This window comes from Ascidiella aspersa, chromosome 3 (genome assembly GCF_963924565.1).
Source record: "Ascidiella aspersa chromosome 3, kaAscAspe10.2, whole genome shotgun sequence".
Taxonomy (NCBI): Eukaryota; Metazoa; Chordata; class Ascidiacea; order Phlebobranchia; family Ascidiidae; genus Ascidiella; species Ascidiella aspersa.
The window spans coordinates 1,716,484-1,733,746 of record NC_139449.1 but is presented as its reverse complement, the minus strand read 5'-3'; the positions used below and the strand labels follow the sequence as shown (position 1 = coordinate 1,733,746).

Below are 17,263 nucleotides of genomic sequence, written 5' to 3'. Positions count from 1 at the left end.
CCGGTACTTTCCCTCAGGGATCATGTGCCAGGAGCCAAATCCCCCAGTCGGGGTCCGCTACGCCCCCCGAAACCAGTTCCAGTACGGGGTGAGCACAGTGGTAAGCTTCTACTGTGACCTTGGGTACGAGATCGTGGGCAGCACGAGCATTTCATGCACCAGTAACGGCACGTGGTCACACACAGAACCTCACTGCCAAGGTTGGTCAACTCTTTGTTTAAATCTTGGTTTATAGCTGATGCTTTTGTATTATAATCTAAATCCTGTTTTTCGTCTTGTTTTAAAGTATAGCAAATGAATGCTAGAACATTATTTAGGTTTTATGCTTTTTTAATCTGTTTTGATTCTAGATAAAGGAAAACATCTGTTTAAAATCTTGTTAAAGCAAAGTTACTTTTTCAACTAACAAATAAACTTATTTAAACTATCAAGTTATTAAGGTTCAATATTTTATATTTTTTATTTAACAAATAAATGTTAGATTTGTTATTTGAAAAGTTTGAGGTGCGCAGTTAACTTTAAAGGCTGCTTTTTCCCTTTTTTAAAACTTTTTGATACTGTTTGTAGTTTTTCGAAACTTTTGCTATTTTTACACTACTTGTAGTATTTGACATTTTTAATACTTTTTATAGTTTTTAACACTTGTAAATGTTTTCTTTTTTAACAATAGATGCTAACTGTTCCACTTTCTACATTTTACAAACGATCAGGAGGTTGATACTTAAGTTTAAAGCAAATCGAAGCCTATAATCAACATACTTACCACTTAATACTATGATATACCAATATACTTAACCCTTAATACGTTGCAGATGTTGACGAATGCAGCGTACCGAACCCTCCCTGCCACACGGACGCTATTTGCACCAACACTGTGGGTTCTTATTCTTGCGCTTGCCCGCCCGGATATCTCGGCGATGGAAGAAGCTGCAGAGGTAAAACAATATTATTGAGTTTTTTTGTATCTTATTGTCTCTAAATCGTATCTCACTGAGTTTCTATTTTTCGGTTAGCAACACTCAATAGTTTAAAAAAAATGTTTTAAGTTAAAAAAAATGTTTAGCTTAAGATATTTTCAGGTTTTAGTGCATTTTTTTGTAAGTTTGTTACATCTTGCATTTTTTACAGAGTAATTTTGTTTCCGGTTTCGTAACATTTTTCTCAGCCGCAAATGTTTTAGTTTTTAAATGTTTTTCTTTGATATTTTTTTAACATTTAACCCAGTCTTTTTAGTTTTTTAGTTGTTTATTTTTTAAGACTTGTTTAAAGTAACATTGTTTTCTATTTTTTCTTAGTTGCAATTTTTTTTTCAAATTTTTATTTTTTGTTTCCAGCCCCAGTTTGTCAAAACCCGGGAACCCCCAACGACGGTTCTTACGTCACAACAGACAGCGAGTTCAAAATGGGGGCGCAAGTGACGTACAGCTGCAACCCCGGCTTCACCCTGAGGGGTAATGACGTCATTAACTGCGTCACCGGCCCCAGGTGGGACGGGAATCCCCCTAATTGCATCGGTGAGCCCTCATTTGCATATTGCTTGTTGTTCTGACAAGTCCTTGTATATTTGAGGTAACGGCAAAGGTCAAATATTTAATTTTTTGACCTTGAAAAATTTTAATTCCTTGACTTGTGTTTCATGTTTTTATTAACAATCAAAACACGCGATTAAAATTTATATAAAGCAAACAAGCTTTATTCCTCTTCGATCTCTCTCCACTTCCAACAACTTCTCTTTTGTTAAGATATCGACGAGTGTGTGACGCAACACATCAGCTGTGACGTCAACAAAGAGTGCAGGAACACCCCCGGAAGCTTCGAGTGCGCATGCGCGAGGGGGTACATCGTGGACGCCTTCGACAACTGCCAGCGTAAGTTAAAATACATAAGTGGTCTGAAGTTTTGTGGGGGCATTATTTGTCACATGTTTCAAGAGACTTAAGATGTCTTTCGTTGTCTTTATTTTTTTTTTACTTTTAATTGTTTAAACGCTTTTTTAGTATAGGCCGTTGTATAATGTCAAAATCTTTTGTTAAGCGACCTAAAACCATTCCCAATTACATATTTTATTTATTTTTTTACAAATTCACACTTCTCTTTGTTCAGTTGTGACTTGCCCGTACCCTGGTGACACGGATCACGGGGTGTACAGACCCTCGAACCCCCCTAGCTCTGTGTGGAGGTTCGGTGACTCTGTGAGCTACACATGTAAGGACGGATTCTCATAGGAAGGATCCAACTCAATAAGTTGCGATCAGAATGGAGTCTGGAGTCCTTCACCACCAACTTGTTCACGTGAGTCCTTAAGAACAAACTTGGACAACTAGATAATTCGAGTTTATTAATTTATTAATTTAAAAATTCTGCTAATTCTACTCTAATTTGTAAATTGCTTGTGTGCTCTAATCCTAGTTCTAAGCTAATCCGGATTTTACCAAAATGCTACTTTTTTAACATCATTAAATCTCCTATAGTCGGAACAAAGAATATAAATTAAAAACGATTTTAGGTAAATTTTATATTTGGAAAAGTATGGGCTTTACACTAAATTAAAAATTCCTTTCAAAATGTTTAAATGTAATTATAATTCTGTGTAATTTGTTAAAACTAAAATTATTTAATTTTGTAAAAAACTGAAATTATTAGAAAAAATATCCTTTAGGTTTCCCAATGCTACTTTTTATGACGTTATATTGTGAAGTGACGTAATATTGTGGTTTCTAAGTATTATCAAAAAAAATATTCTACTTATGCCACTGCTGCAATAAAAACAACAGAAGAGTTAAATTCGTTCAACTTCACGAGTCGCGAGCTAACCATCACTTGTATTGACCAGGTTACTTCGCCGATCTAAAGTACTGTACAGTGAGCGGCGACCCGCATTACGACACCTTTGACAACAAGCATTACGACTACCAAGGAGCGTGCAAGTATGACTTGGTCAAAACCACCTCCGCCGCGCAGTTCAGTCAAGTGACCAAGTTTACTCTCCAGGTGGGTTGTGTGGAGCGATGTCCGATAATTATGGATCGGAGTATCGGTAGTTGTCCGATACTAGGGTGGTATCGGTGCCGATCCGATACAAAATTAACATATGCATAACAGCCATGTTTCGCGATCCAACTAAACGATTCTACCTTTAAAGTTAAATACTATAGGTACTTGGTAGTATTGGAGGTAATAAGTTATGAAACCTTAAGCAAATTTTTGGCCCACTCTGAAAATAAATTACTTTTGAAAGTTTAAATTTCATTAATTCTGTTTTTTGAGCACACTAATTATTTGATGGGGTATGGGATTGCAAAATATATGTTTAAATTATCAAGGATCGGTATAAGGATAAAACCACTACTGTGTGATATATTTAAATTTGAAAAAAAACGATCATTAACAGTAGAACACAGTACACAGGTTTTATTCCTAATACAAAAAAAACATAGCGATTTTATCCAATATTATAGTTTTGGTATATTTAGTTTCAATCAAATACTTAATATTATCATGAATAAGCACTGATTTCGCTAGGTAAGCCGTTGTTAGAGAGTCTAAAAAAATAGGCGCTGATTGATTTATATACTTTTTCTGCTACGGTCATTTCTCTTTAACCAAAAAGGTTTTGCTTTTCAGACCGAGAACGAGCATCGATTTAACTTGAATCACGTGACGTGGCTGAAGAAGGTGATCTTCACGGTTGGAAGCACAACGATCGAATTGCGCAAGAATCTGCTGGTTCTGGTGAGTAACTTCAACAATTTGTCAAGTATGAACAAATCAAATATTATTTGAACTTTTTTTTTAATCAAAGCTGGTAATTTATAAATTCCTCCGAGAAATATATTTTCTCTTAATTCTAATTAATTCTATTCGCGTTGGATTTTTGATTTCTGATTTCAGCGTTTGATTTTTCTTCGGCTTAACTACAAGTTGGTAGTTTGTTCCTTAGAGTCAGGTCTTAGAGTCAGGTCACAAGGAACGTGAAAGACACATAGGCAACCGCGGTCTCTCGTCGTAAGGTTCCGTGCCTTACCCTAAAAATATACCTTTCAGTATTTTTTCGGCAAGTTTTTTCGACAATAGCATTAAAATATAATTGTTTTCATTGTAAGGGCAATTTACAAACACGAATCTATGTTTAGCGTGTTTAATATAATCAGTAAAATAATCCTAAAGAGATAAAAAAATAAAAGACCATTTGCATAAAAATGCTTTTAAAATAATAAAATCAGACTTTATGCTTTCAAATAGAAATTCATTTTCGAACAAGGTTTCGAGTTCAGATTCAAAATTCCTCGATCTAAAGGTTTAACCTCTATTTTCCTCAAGGTCAACGGCGTTGGTACCACGCTGCCTTACAGTGACCCCTCTACTGGGGTCAAGGTCAGACGTGGTGGTATGTTCGTCCACGTGTCAACTCCGTTCGGCGTCCAAATGCGTTACGACTGCGATCATTACTTCACAGTTGGGTTGTCGCCCGATTATTCCGGATTAGTTGAAGGTAAGTTTGTAGGGAAATCCCTTGAAATAAGGTAGTATTGAAAATGCTTGATATTTTGTCAAAAGTCATGAAATTGTATTTTTAATCCACATATTTTGCCTAAAAAAAACAAATGCTCCATATGTTTATACCAAGCATTATTTTTTCAAGTTTTTTTTAATTGCATTAGGTGTTTAACATTTTTTATTGGTTATCAATTCGCCAAAAAGATGTTTCATCCATTCTAAACAAATTTGTTCTAAGTAAATTCACAGTTATTTAAATAACAAAAGTGTTCGTCAGTCAAAAATCTTTTTATAAAGTGCATTTCCTTTCAAGCTGTACAAACACTCGTGTAATTAAACAACTATTATTTAGGTTTATGTGGTGACTACAATGGGATATCAACTGACGACCTTCGTGTGAGAGGAGGCGGACTGACCACGTCATATGTGGACTTCGGCAACAGCTACCAGGTCAACTCACCCTCGGAGTAAGTGGACAGTTCCATTCCATAAGAAAGAGGGCCTTAACCAGACCATCCAATTATAACGACGTCATCTCCCTTTAAATCTTAGATTGTGTCATAAACAAGTCGTTATGAAATTACTTAAGTCTGGGCCAAGTCGGCATTTAAAAAAAATAACAAGAAAAGTCCAAGTCAAGTCACTGATATAATAATAACATGACACTTTGTAAACCCGCCCGATTACCACGTTAAAGGAAAACTTTTACATCTACTGGGCGTGAGTCTATGTCAAGTTATTTAAAAACAATGGCATAAATGAACCAAGTTATTCGCTTGGACAATTACAACAATATATTTTACAGGTTGGTGTGCTGTGGGCAATATCTAAACTCGAATCTAACAAAGCAGCATAATATGAAGAATTTTAGAGTTGCCACACTAGTTTACGAGAAAAATCATGATTTTTCACAATTTTGCGATGTTTTACAATTTTATTTATTTTTTAAACTTATATTTTTCAGGTGTGCAGTGGCCACCACAACAGCAAACGTGTGCGACGACCCAGCTGTGAGGTCACAATACGAGAGCCGATGTGCCATCATCAACCACGTGGGAGGATGCTTCGGACAATGCCACGCGACCATCAACCCCGCCTCATACTTTAACGTAAGGAAGTAGTAATCGAAATACAACCACTAGGGTTGCTGTTCTTGTTTTTCACCGTTTCGCTTAAATAAGTTTTCTCACTTGTCCGAAAAAGTATGAACAGCAAAACTAATTTAATACAGAAGTTTTTTCCTTTTTTTCTTTGTGATTTGCGATTCACACAGCTGTTCTACCTTGAAAGATAAATTTAAGGAAAAAAAAACAATACGCAATCAACATTAACTAAACTAAACTTCATAACGCTAAACCAAGTTTTGGACTATTAACCCATAATATATTTCTACGTTTTTTTCAATGTTATCTATCTTGCTTGCATGATCATAAGGAGTAACGACACTCAATAGTAAGGGAACCTTCGTGTTTTGAATCAATTATTTTTTTAAATCACATTGAGCCCATTGGTTGTCAAAAACATATGTGTATTAACGGAGTTGTAGTTTGTGTAAGGGTGGAAGTTACTGGTGGAGTTAGTGATGAAGTTTGAGGTTAAAAGACTTTTTTTGATCTTATTTTGCCCAATTAGGGATTTGTCAGCTTTTGATTCAATGTTTCGGCCCCATCAGACGATAAAGTTATTCTAATTTTAACTGATTCTAATCGGATATTCCTATTTTGGAGTGCAATATGATTGTGGCTGACAACATAAAATAGATACAAATAACGCCAACTCCTTAACTGATTCTTGCGTGTTTGACCTTTGTTCTTTCGGAGGAGACGCGAAAGCGATTGAACTCAACGTTGGAGGTTACGCGTCCACGTGTCAAGGTCAAGGGGTCACAGTTTGTGATTGGAGAAGTCTGATTGGAGCTCGTAAGTGAATTGTTTACTTTCAAACTTTGTAACTAAACAGTCGGTTGTACTAAGGAAGGAAGTTTTAAGATTGTGTTTTGCAAAATGTAGAAGATTGACTAATGATTAATATCGTCTAATATACTATTTTGGAATCAATTAAAATTAAACCTGAAATTGAGTTGTTTTTATTTTGTTTTTCACTAAAACTGGAATTATTTGTGTAAAACAATTTATTTGAACATTCAGAGCTACGATTTGGAGTAACGATTGGCTTTTCCCACAATTCCAACGCGGTATTTAAGAATTAGTGCAGCAAATTCGAAGTATTTAGCTTGTATATTCTGTTTTCAATATCAAGTACCATTTGAAAAAAAATGTACATAAAATCATTTTGTTAACGTTTGTTTGCGATTAAAGATTTGTCGCAATTAATTTTATATTTTATAGAAATATTTATTTTACTCACAAGTGTATTTTATTCACCAGGAGTGGTGTGCCCAGTCAACTCCCAGTACAAGCTGTGTACTACAGCCTGCCCCAATACGTGTGTGGATAAGACCGCCAGCGAACTATGCAGAGACACTTGCATTGAAGGTACCTTATTCTTCTAAAACACTAACTTATAAATATCAAATGCTAAAAAAGGCAGCATGTTTTTTTTTTGCAAACACACCATTGAATTGTTATGAAGAAATTTTAATTCAATGACAATGGAAAATGGTAGACATAATTAATTGACCAATGTTTTGGTTAATACTGTTTTTTTTCTCACTGAGCAATGCTGTTCATAAAACAAAATAAATAGATTTGTAATATACTTTGAAACATCATCTCCATTTACTTTCGGTTTATCAATTCAAACAATATTGTTATAATGTTACTTTTTCACAACGTTTTTTTCGGTGAATGCAGATAATGTTATCTTGCAAATTTTGCTTATAAACACCTATATTTATGCCTCCCAATATTATGTGGTGCTTACGAATTTTGTGTAATTTTAATTGTCAGCATATTACTATTTTAAACATTGTCTTCTTTTACTAATTGCACAAACTAACTTGTCTTAAATCTTATTTTCTTGCACTGATGGTTTTGAGTGCTTTAAGTGAGTTGGCACAATATTATTTTTATTTTTTTTTGGATTTTAAACATGTGTTTAAAAGTTTGAGTGCTTTTAAATTACCACCATTTGACTTGTTTAAACTTTCACTTGTTTTAGTTTTGTTTAAACTTTCACTTGTTTTAGTTTTGTTTAAACATTCTCTTGTTGTACTTCAGGTTGTGAATGCGACCCTGGATTCCTACAATCTGGAGAGGAATGTGTCCCAGTTGGGAAATGCGGTTGTTTGTACGACGGACTCTACTACAAGGTACCAGCAAGTTGTCCTTACACTAGAAGTGTCACCTGTACTTAAGTACTTCATTTCTGTAACTAAGTATTTAGTAAAATCGCTAGTAAAAATAAGTTGAAATCTAAGTAAAATATTAGATCAGATACATTTTAATCACCGAAATACACCAAAGTTAGTCAATGTTTATCTCGTTATAAGTGCTTTAAACGACATTTCAGTATGTGCACCAGAGGCCCATGAAATAACCAATGTTGTTTGTTCATTAATAGGATGGCGAGCAGTTCTACACTCCAGGTTGTTCTCAGTTGTGCAGTTGCAATAATGGCGCACCAAGTTGTAACGCGGCTGGGTGTGGATGGACGAGAAGTGTGGACCAGATGAGAACGGCAAACTGGGATGCCTTAAGCCAACAGGTAATGCGCTGTGATATCTACTGAATACAACAGGTGTACTAATAACTGTAACAAATATGGATTCAATTTATGTGATCCAACATATGTTGTGATCATATATACTGAATGTAACAAATATGGATTCAGTTTATGTGATCAAACATTCATTGTGATCTTTGTTATATGCTTTTCTTCACTTCAGCAAACTGCGACAGTCAACCAATCAGAAGGATGATTGCCATGCCGAGCACATGCAGTGGACCAATGGGATCTCGCTACGTAGACGTGGGGGCGTGTCCCTCAGTGCCTTGCCCCAAGTTCAACCGGTTCGAGCAATGTTGCGGCGCCGTTCAGCGACAGATGAAACAAGTTGTTTGTCATGGTAAGCTTTCGGTATAGTGACGTAGAGATGTGCGATGCATGTTATTTACACGTGCTTTCAAATGGTAAAGTGTAAAGTTTCCTGACGATTCGTAACCTTAAATACAATACAACAAAAGGCTTAACGTTTTGTTTATATTCCCTAATTCAAGAGTGTGCTGGTCAGGTATGGCAAAATATTTACTTATGTTTTTTCATGCAGACAACTCCACGTTCCAAGTGAGTGCAGTGACTGAATGCGGATGCAGCCTGTGTACTCACCAGAGCATTTCAGTTTCCGGAAGGTAAGTCGTTTAAAAACTGTAAAATTTATTTCCCTCCTAGATCTGGTGATCAAATTAAAATTGAATAAATTTTATTAAATAGTTACAAAATTGTTACATACTTCTATATGGTTTTGATATTCATTCTAGGTTTAATCAAAACCTCTAGCCATTATTTTAAGATTTATTTGAAACGTTAACAAGATCCACCTACTTCTGTATAGGCTTTGATATTTAGTCAACGTCTTATAACAACCTGCAATCATTATCTTAAGATACCTACTCTATGGATAGCATTTTGTAATTTTTAATTCAAAACGTTCACGAAATCTTACCTGCTTCAGTATGGCCTTCGATATTCATTCTACTTTTATTTGTATACTAAACGTTTCTAATTAAACTTCTCTCTCCAGAGTGTACGGCGTCACTCAGGACGGACGCGAGAAGCCCCTGAGCTTCGGCATTGTTGTACGTAACAATAGGACGGCGGCGAACACAAACAGCAAGGGCGAGTTTTCGATCGACGTCTCTTTGGACACTGACCGCCTCGTGTTGACCTTTGTCGACACAAACCAGGAGTTCATGGCCACAACTAAGGTCCGTCGTTTACCGTAGTTGAGATATTTTTAAATTTATTTCTCTTTACATCTTATAAACTAAGATTTGTCATTTACCGTAGTTGAGATATTCTTATTCAAAAACTGACTTTGATTAGCTTTTGCCTTTTTTTTTTGATGATTTTAAATATATATTTCTCTTTCATCTCAAATGGCTAATTTTGCTTTTGCCAAAATGCTTTAAACTCTTAGGAATATTCCCCTTCATTCTAGCTAAATGTTGTCATATTAAATTTATTTATATAATACGCTTTACATTTTATAAATAACCGACTGTGCATTTTTCTAGCTTTATAATCCAAACTTTACCTTCCAAAATACTTGACTGTAACCAAAGTAATGCGTGTTTTCGTTTCATAGTTAAACTTACACCAGATAATATAATACTCTTGTGACTGTTGACAAGATTGCAATTTAAATATAACTTTGTTTCCTTTTGTAAGCTCACCTTTCTCCTTGACAGGTTCTCCCGTTCAATCGCTTAGGGGGCGACATCTACCACGAGATCAGGCTGCCCCTAAAAGCCCCCAACAACCCCATCTCGTCCCGGGACCGGGGACTTTACAACCCTTACTCGTCGACCGGCCAAGCCGCTGCCATCCACATCGCCATCGAACCCAACTCGTTGTTCAAGAAGAACGGCGACAGCTATCACGGCGAGGTCGGTGCCTCAAGTTACCAGCCATTTTCACGTTTATTTTATGATCAAGCCCTTGTATACTGGCCACCGATAACGGCACACGTTCTATAGTAGACAAGATGTCTTTGGAAGGACTTACCGAAATCAGATGGTTTGTTCAGGATTATAGTGCAATCAACACCGGTAAGGCCAGAGGTCGTGAGTTCGAATCCTACCACAGGCTAGTTGTTTTTCTAGCCAGGCCTTGCTTGCATTTATAACCCTTGATATTTGAGTCACGAAAACGTTAAAAAGCACTTAAAGGCAATGTTCTATTATTTTGCAACTTGTTCAACACAGGCCACCAGCAGTCTGACGTACATCGACCCCCGTGACGTCACATCTTACCTGGACTCCCCCGGCGATATGCTGACAGAGGACGGGAGGGTCCTGAGGTGCTACGTCATGTTCGACATGGATTTCAGGGCGCTCGACAATACTGAGCTCAACGTCAGGAACGTAAGTCGTTTAGTTTAAAGCTTATTATCACGCTTTTGATTTTTAATTTAATTTTGAAACAATATTGCGAGGAATTTTCAGTATCACCGATTATAAATGCTTATAGTTACATCCAAAAAACACAAATACACAAAAAGTTCTTTTCATCCCCCAAATTTTTTTAGCTATAATCAGTTAAAACATGAGTTGTAAATAATTTGCTTTCTCAGATCCGCATCTCAATGGACGCGAGTCAGATCGGAGTGCAAAGCGACCGCTCCAAAGTCCATTTGTGGTCGCTCGACCCTTCGACTGGACTTTGGGTGGACGAAGGAAGGATGGTAAAACCATTAATTTCGTCTTATTTCGATAAAGTTTTACGCTAAAAAACGAGCTTGTCATGTACATTAAAACTCAAATAATACCGATTCTGAACCAGATATTCAATGCTTTCCTTTTTTTAGAGACGTCATCGGCCAACGGCCTCGTGGTTTCGGCCAACATTGCTCTGGTCGACTACAGAAGGATCCTCAACATCGACGTCGCCGCGGCCCAGACCTGCTACGCTAAAGGTGGGTAAAGCTGATATACTGTTGAATCAACAAAGATACGCTATTCATACTTACCTCACAATTTCCTAACACCTCTATTGCGCGCAGTTCGAGCTTTCGGCTCCGACGACTTCAACGTGTGGGACCAGCTTTCCAACGTCCTGGTGTCGGGCGTTTACCGGGAGTCTGCCTCGTCCCAATGGAGGAGCTACAGCAGCGCCCTCACCCAACCCCACACCGGCGCCTGCGTGAGGCTGTTCTGCGACGCTCAAGCAAACACCTTCGCCGCTACTTTTAAAGGTGAGGCTAAAACTAGAGAGGCACAAACCACTTTAAAATCAAATATAACTTGAAGAGTCAAATATAACTTGAGACACTTTCATCTTCAACCTGCAACGTCTTTCACTTTTCAGCGACCCTCAACGCCAAGGAGCAACTAGAAGCGGCTGCTTCAAGCGCACAAGACCCGGACGTTATCGGGGTGATGGCAAACGCCCTGCCCTACCTCAGCTACAGGTAATGAAGCACATTTTTTTGTGTTTTTTAACATTTTAGAAGAGTTACCTTCTTAAAAAATGCTTTATACGATTTTCTATTTCATTGAAAAAAATTGCAAAATTTTAACAACCTTAATGCCTAATTTGTTTTGCTATTTCATTTCAATTTTTTATTGCGAATTTAAATTTCTTTCGTTATTCATAACGTTTTTTTCTTGAATTTTTAATTAAAAAAGTGTAAAATTGTAATGTGATTTGCAGGAGATCGGACCACAACCGTCACCTCAACGCCAAGGACTCGTTCGCCATCAGCATCCCGCAAAAGATGGACGCCACGCACAAGCGCGGCCCTTTCTACGAGGACAAGTTCGATTGCATCAAGGCCCCGAACACCGACAGTCACTTCAGATTCTACAGGTGCGGCTCGTTCGAGTTGGCGGTCGAGTCGAATTCGTCCAAAAAATACTGATTTAATAAAGCACATTTAAGTTCGAGACTGCAAACCACCTTTTTTTCTATAAATTTTCAATAGAATTCGTCCATAATTTCGCAATTGACAAAAAATGGAAATTAGAGAAAACATCCTCCGTATTACGGAAATCACCGCCCTGTGTAGAATATTGTTTGTCTTACAAATCATCTGGATGTGGGTTGTGTTGCAATCACACAAGTCATACGAACCACATTTCGTTTGACAACATTTGACTAAAACATAAAACTGGCCGGCATTAATTCAGCTGTGCTAAATAAGACGTCGTTTTCCAACTGCAACAAACATTAAGTAAAACTAGAAAACTAAGCGTAGCGCTCGATTTTCAGGAAATCGTCGAGCAACTACGAGTTCAACACGATCCCGATCGACGAGTACAACATCTACTTCACCTGGCAGCAGAACCCGCTCATCTGGTGGCCGAGACCGACAGAGTTCCGGGCTTGCTACATGAAGGTACGTTCCAACGGCCAAAGAGCTTGGTTAATGGGCGTTTTGCGCGTTTCTTGTCTCTATTGATCGCATTCATGTTTGGGAAATATTAGCGGGATTAAATCACTCTACAGTGACAATGATGTTTCGTCAGACGCACGCTCGCAGGTGGCTTACACCTCGCTTCTGCGCACCTTTTTATCTATCGTTTTTGCGACGCTTGTTTCGCATCTTTTTATCATTCCTTTATGCGACTGAAGTGTATATAAACGGGTGTAACTGATGTGGCCTTCATATCACTGATGATGGCATGAGCATTTGCCGAAACGTTTGAATAATAAAGCATGTCGCTTTTCACGTCATATTTGGGCCATTATTTTTACCATCAAACTAATGACAATGATGATTCTCTAATATAAACAATTCGAATTCAAATCGCACAAAAACACTATTTTTACAAGCAAAATTAAATAAAATTTTGAAAAACTATTTAAGGTTTTCGTTTAAACTTTCGATTTAATATGAAATTTCGATTTCGTTTTTCAGGTGAAATTCCGCTCGACGGTTCCGGTTGAGTTGCAGAGCAAGAACACGGTTGGGTCGCGCGCAGGGTTCAAGGGTCAACTGTACGGCACCCGGCTGCCCCTGGCCGGACAGATCAACTCGTACAGCTACCGGATGTACGCGCCGTCGGACCCGCTCGGCCAGACCTACGGCATCTACACCTTCACGGCAAACGACCCGGTCAAAGCCAAACGCGCCGCTGGGGGTCGCTGCATGGCCGGCGACTCGCGCCAGACCAGTGACGTCATGAAGGTCGACGACCACGTGGCGGTGACCTTCAACTGCTGATTTTCCTATACACGTGTGTGTTTTGTTTTGACGGGATGTAATTTATTGTCGTGCTCCGTTTGTATTCCCAACCCTATATACGTACCTTAATATATCTATCTATCTATCCCTTGTATTCGTTCTTTCCGCTGCTTTGCAGAATGTAATGAGTGTCGGTTTTTCACTTCGATTTGTTGTTTGTCGTCGGGCGAGAAGAAATAAACTCGGGCAGCTAAAGTTTGATGTGATGCTCCCTGAAGCTATTTACCCGGCTAACCAGGCTACCGAAAGTTGTAAATTGCAAATTTATATTAAACTTACAGCGTTCACAGAATACTTGAATCAATGCGCAATTTTTGGTTGGTGTGCGGGCGCAGTGCGCAGGTAAATATTTAAAAAGTTGGATAGTATAGCATTTAATATGCAATATTACTCGAAATTGCCTAATTTGACGTCACTAAACACGTGACCGTTGTCCACTGATGCGTGACCAAATCGCCGAATTGTGCGTTTTTAGCGTTTCGCAAGTGATTCTATATGATGCATTATATTATATACGTCTTCTAGACTAGCGTTAAAAAATGTTATGCAACTTCAGTATGCAGCCCGCCAATTTTTTTTTGCTTGTTAAGTTTCATACAGAAGTTTGCGCGGCTGAAGTTTTGCGCGTTTGCTCGAGTCAGATTTGCGCGGCTGAACACATTTTCTATAAAATGCGCGGCTGTGACCGCGGCTGAAAGTGCTACTGCGCGGGGGATAAATCCCCCGCGCAGGCCAAACTTTCCAACCTGGACTCAATGTATTTAGACTTCATTTTAGTAAATTCATCATCATATTACTCTAAAAGACTATTTGATTGTGACGTCAATTATGACGTGATTTTTCAAAATTTCTTGCCTACTTATAAGTTTTGGGGTTCGCGGTAAAAAAAGTTCAAGAATCCCTGGATTAAATCTTATCGGAACCTTTCATACTTATACTCAATATAAAATAGCAAAAAAATATACATTATACATATCAAATACATAATAGTAAAATAAGTGTACATTGTACATACTAAATATATAATTGTAAGTTCTTTCCCTTTCGCTATTGCTCCATTTTTCGTTTTTGCGCGCGCATAATGGCGCGCGCATCGCATAAGCACAATCATTTAATTAGACGCGGTAGTGCGCGCCTTTCACGTAAAGAATGCAATTAGCTTCTAGCCTTTGGACCCATTTAGTTGCAATATAAACTCTTGTTTTTCTGTGCATGGTGCAGTCGGAGCAGCATTACTACGAAGACACTGTACACGCCAGACACGACCATACCAGGTTGAATACGATCTCGTCCGATCTCGGAAGTTAAGCAACGTCTGGATTGGTTATTACTTGGATAGGTGACCGCCTAGGAATAAAAATTTTTTGGTATGTTTTATTCTTCGCAACCTTTTTGTTTATATATGAAGTATTGTGCGCTAACCATTTCCTTTTTCGTCTTACAGAAAACCTGCACCGTTTGTATACTGAATTTGCTTTCTACTGTGCGAAAATTGTACGTTCTTTTGTCCTTGTAGACGCAAGCAATAATAGGAAGAAGTGTTGAGTATTACAAACTTGCTTGATTTCTACAATGATAGTAAAAAAAGTATACATTATACCCATGGGCGCCCGCAGAAAGGGGCAAGGGGGGGCACTTGCCCCCCCCCCCCCCTCCCCTGGAATTTCAAAATATGATTATTAGTATTATTTTATAAGTGTAATATGTATTATGAAGCTATGAAGAAACTTATGAATTTAACTTATGAAGGTTAAAAATAATATACACTATCCATTGCCCCCAGTGGCGTATCCAGTGGGGGCGGGAGTTCTTACCCCCACTTTTTGTAAGTGATATTATCGTTTTTGCTTCGTTTTTGTCATGGTTTAGCAAACTATTCGAAGCGGCGTGCCTTTTAAGTAATTGGGTCACACGTCTTGATCTAAAGCGAAGCCCAAATCGAGCGCAAAACGCCGTTTTTCGTCTTTCGTTTGGTTGACCGTAAACGCTGGATAGTTTTTCTCTTTCGTTATTTGTTCAGACCAGTGGTTCTCAACCTTTTTTCCTTCGTGGCCCATTTACGTTGCAAATAAATTCTCTGGCCCAATTGTTTTATGAAAGAAAAAAATGTAAAATAGGTTTAGAACAAAACACACCAGAAAATATTTCAAAACAGATTATTTATTCAACCGTGCATTAGTGAGATACTTGCGGCTAAACAATGAATTTCCATCTTCTCAATTCCTCCCCAAGCCATTATTCCTGTAAAATTAAATATAGCGACACAAATGAAACTAAATCTAGCTTTTCAAATTGGTCTGTGGCCCACCTCAAATGTTCTTAGGGCCCCCACTGGTTGAGAAGCGCTGGCTTAGGTTGACTGATTAGTGATTAGCAAGTATTCGACAATTGACAACGCTAAGTCAAACCTTTTTTTTTTCTCCCTAAAAAACGTCAAGTTATACGCAGTATGTTGCTCGTCGTTCGGTCTCTGCGCTAATATCCGATGTTGGTGTAACATCGACATTTGTTTAAATGAAGCAGATTCTTAAAAGGAGGTATAATGGTGACGGTCGTGTGCGTTTTAAAGTATAAATTTTTAAGTAATGATAGTTAACGCAAAATTATGCTCTTTATGCATAATGGACGCGACATATTTCCCCTCAACCACAGCTTGTAATTTAGCTGACTTGGCACACAGCTCGGCGCAGATGTTGCGCTAATCGTTGCATAATAACACCCGGTCAAAACGATCTTCGTTTAGTATTGCCCGTGGTGAAAGGCTTGCTTGTAATTTAGCGCTAGTTCCGTTCATGGAACTTGAAAACTGCGCTGCTGAAAGTCGAATTATGTATGATTCTACCACAATTAAACACATATATTTCACGGTCTTGATTTGTTTTTTTTACCTGAAGTTAACAATTGTACACCGTGATTTCGCAGTTGGCGCCTGACAGGATTGTCGACGACGCACGTGCTCGCTTTTGCTGGACGTATTTGGTGTTTCTGGGTTTTTTCTATCACGTCTTGCAATCACCATTCTATGACGTCATATTTTCACTGTTTTAATGACGTCATTATACATTAACATCCGGCGAAAAATAGGGGAATTCCCTAAGTTGAAAATTCAGGACCCCTTTTTTTGATTTTCTGGTTACGCCCCTGATTACCCCCCCCTGGAAAATTTTCTGCGGGCGCCCCTGATTATACTTACTAAATGTATAATATTAAAAAAGTTTAGCCTACCCAGCACATTATTTGGCTGATAAATTAGCCTTAATGCACATCATAGTTTGTCTGTAATAAGTTGATAAAAGATTTATTATTACCAACAACAAATGAAATCACTTTATGACGTTTTTCTTTGGAAGTTACGCATGGCCAGTTCAATTAAAAATCAAACTTTCTTTCTTCAGCTGGGGTGTCATCATAGATAATTTGCTTGACAAAACAGTTTTTACATCGACAAATAAAACAACCTTTCATGTTTTTGAAATATTTATTGTTCCTTCAGTTTCCGTTATGTCTAATTACTAACATGTTACGCGAATTCTCCAAAATATTTCGGTTACTTAGCAATTTCTAAACTTCAAACAAGTAAAGGTATGATGTCATGTATTTTATAAGCGATCCATTTATAAGCAAAGTGTCGTGACGTAAGAGTTTGCAATACTGAAATAGAGAAATATACAATTGTGGGATCCAAATCGAGTCCTGGGTGAATGTCCAAACAAATTACCGCAGGTTTTATTTACAGAAATAGATTATTGTCTAAAAAAATCAAAAATTGAAGATCTAAAATGCCCTATGTTTGTATATTTTATTGCGAAACTCGATATTTTGCGCAAAACTTAGGTGACTGATAGGAAATAATTTTTAGTTTCACGATGCATGAAATGTATGTACAAGTTGCCAGCTATT

The 17,263-nt window shown here is 37.8% G+C and overlaps 2 protein-coding genes across 2 annotated transcripts; both read left to right on the top strand.

Annotated features, from left to right (window-relative positions):
• The first annotated feature begins 22 nt into the window (after window positions 1-22).
• Window positions 23-5,592, top strand: LOC146158032 (fibulin-7-like). The gene is made up of 8 exons (XM_083383677.1): window positions 23-200; window positions 813-935; window positions 1,335-1,514; window positions 1,743-1,868; window positions 2,104-2,292; window positions 2,834-2,991; window positions 3,625-3,732; window positions 5,462-5,592. The coding sequence occupies exons 1-5, from the start codon at window positions 23-25 to the stop codon at window positions 2,223-2,225; spliced, it is 729 nt and encodes a 242-aa protein (XP_083239803.1). The 3' UTR covers window positions 2,226-2,292; window positions 2,834-2,991; window positions 3,625-3,732; window positions 5,462-5,592.
• A 2,436-nt stretch (window positions 5,593-8,028) lies between these two features.
• On the top strand, window positions 8,029-13,425 carry LOC146158031 (cartilage intermediate layer protein 1-like). The gene is made up of 13 exons (XM_083383674.1): window positions 8,029-8,163; window positions 8,345-8,524; window positions 8,726-8,807; window positions 9,200-9,383; window positions 9,867-10,064; window positions 10,383-10,541; window positions 10,751-10,861; window positions 10,987-11,092; window positions 11,180-11,371; window positions 11,485-11,587; window positions 11,830-11,985; window positions 12,388-12,514; window positions 13,037-13,425. The coding sequence occupies exons 1-13, from the start codon at window positions 8,106-8,108 to the stop codon at window positions 13,340-13,342; spliced, it is 1,962 nt and encodes a 653-aa protein (XP_083239800.1). The 5' UTR covers window positions 8,029-8,105; the 3' UTR covers window positions 13,343-13,425.
• The last annotated feature ends 3,838 nt before the right edge of the window (window positions 13,426-17,263 follow it).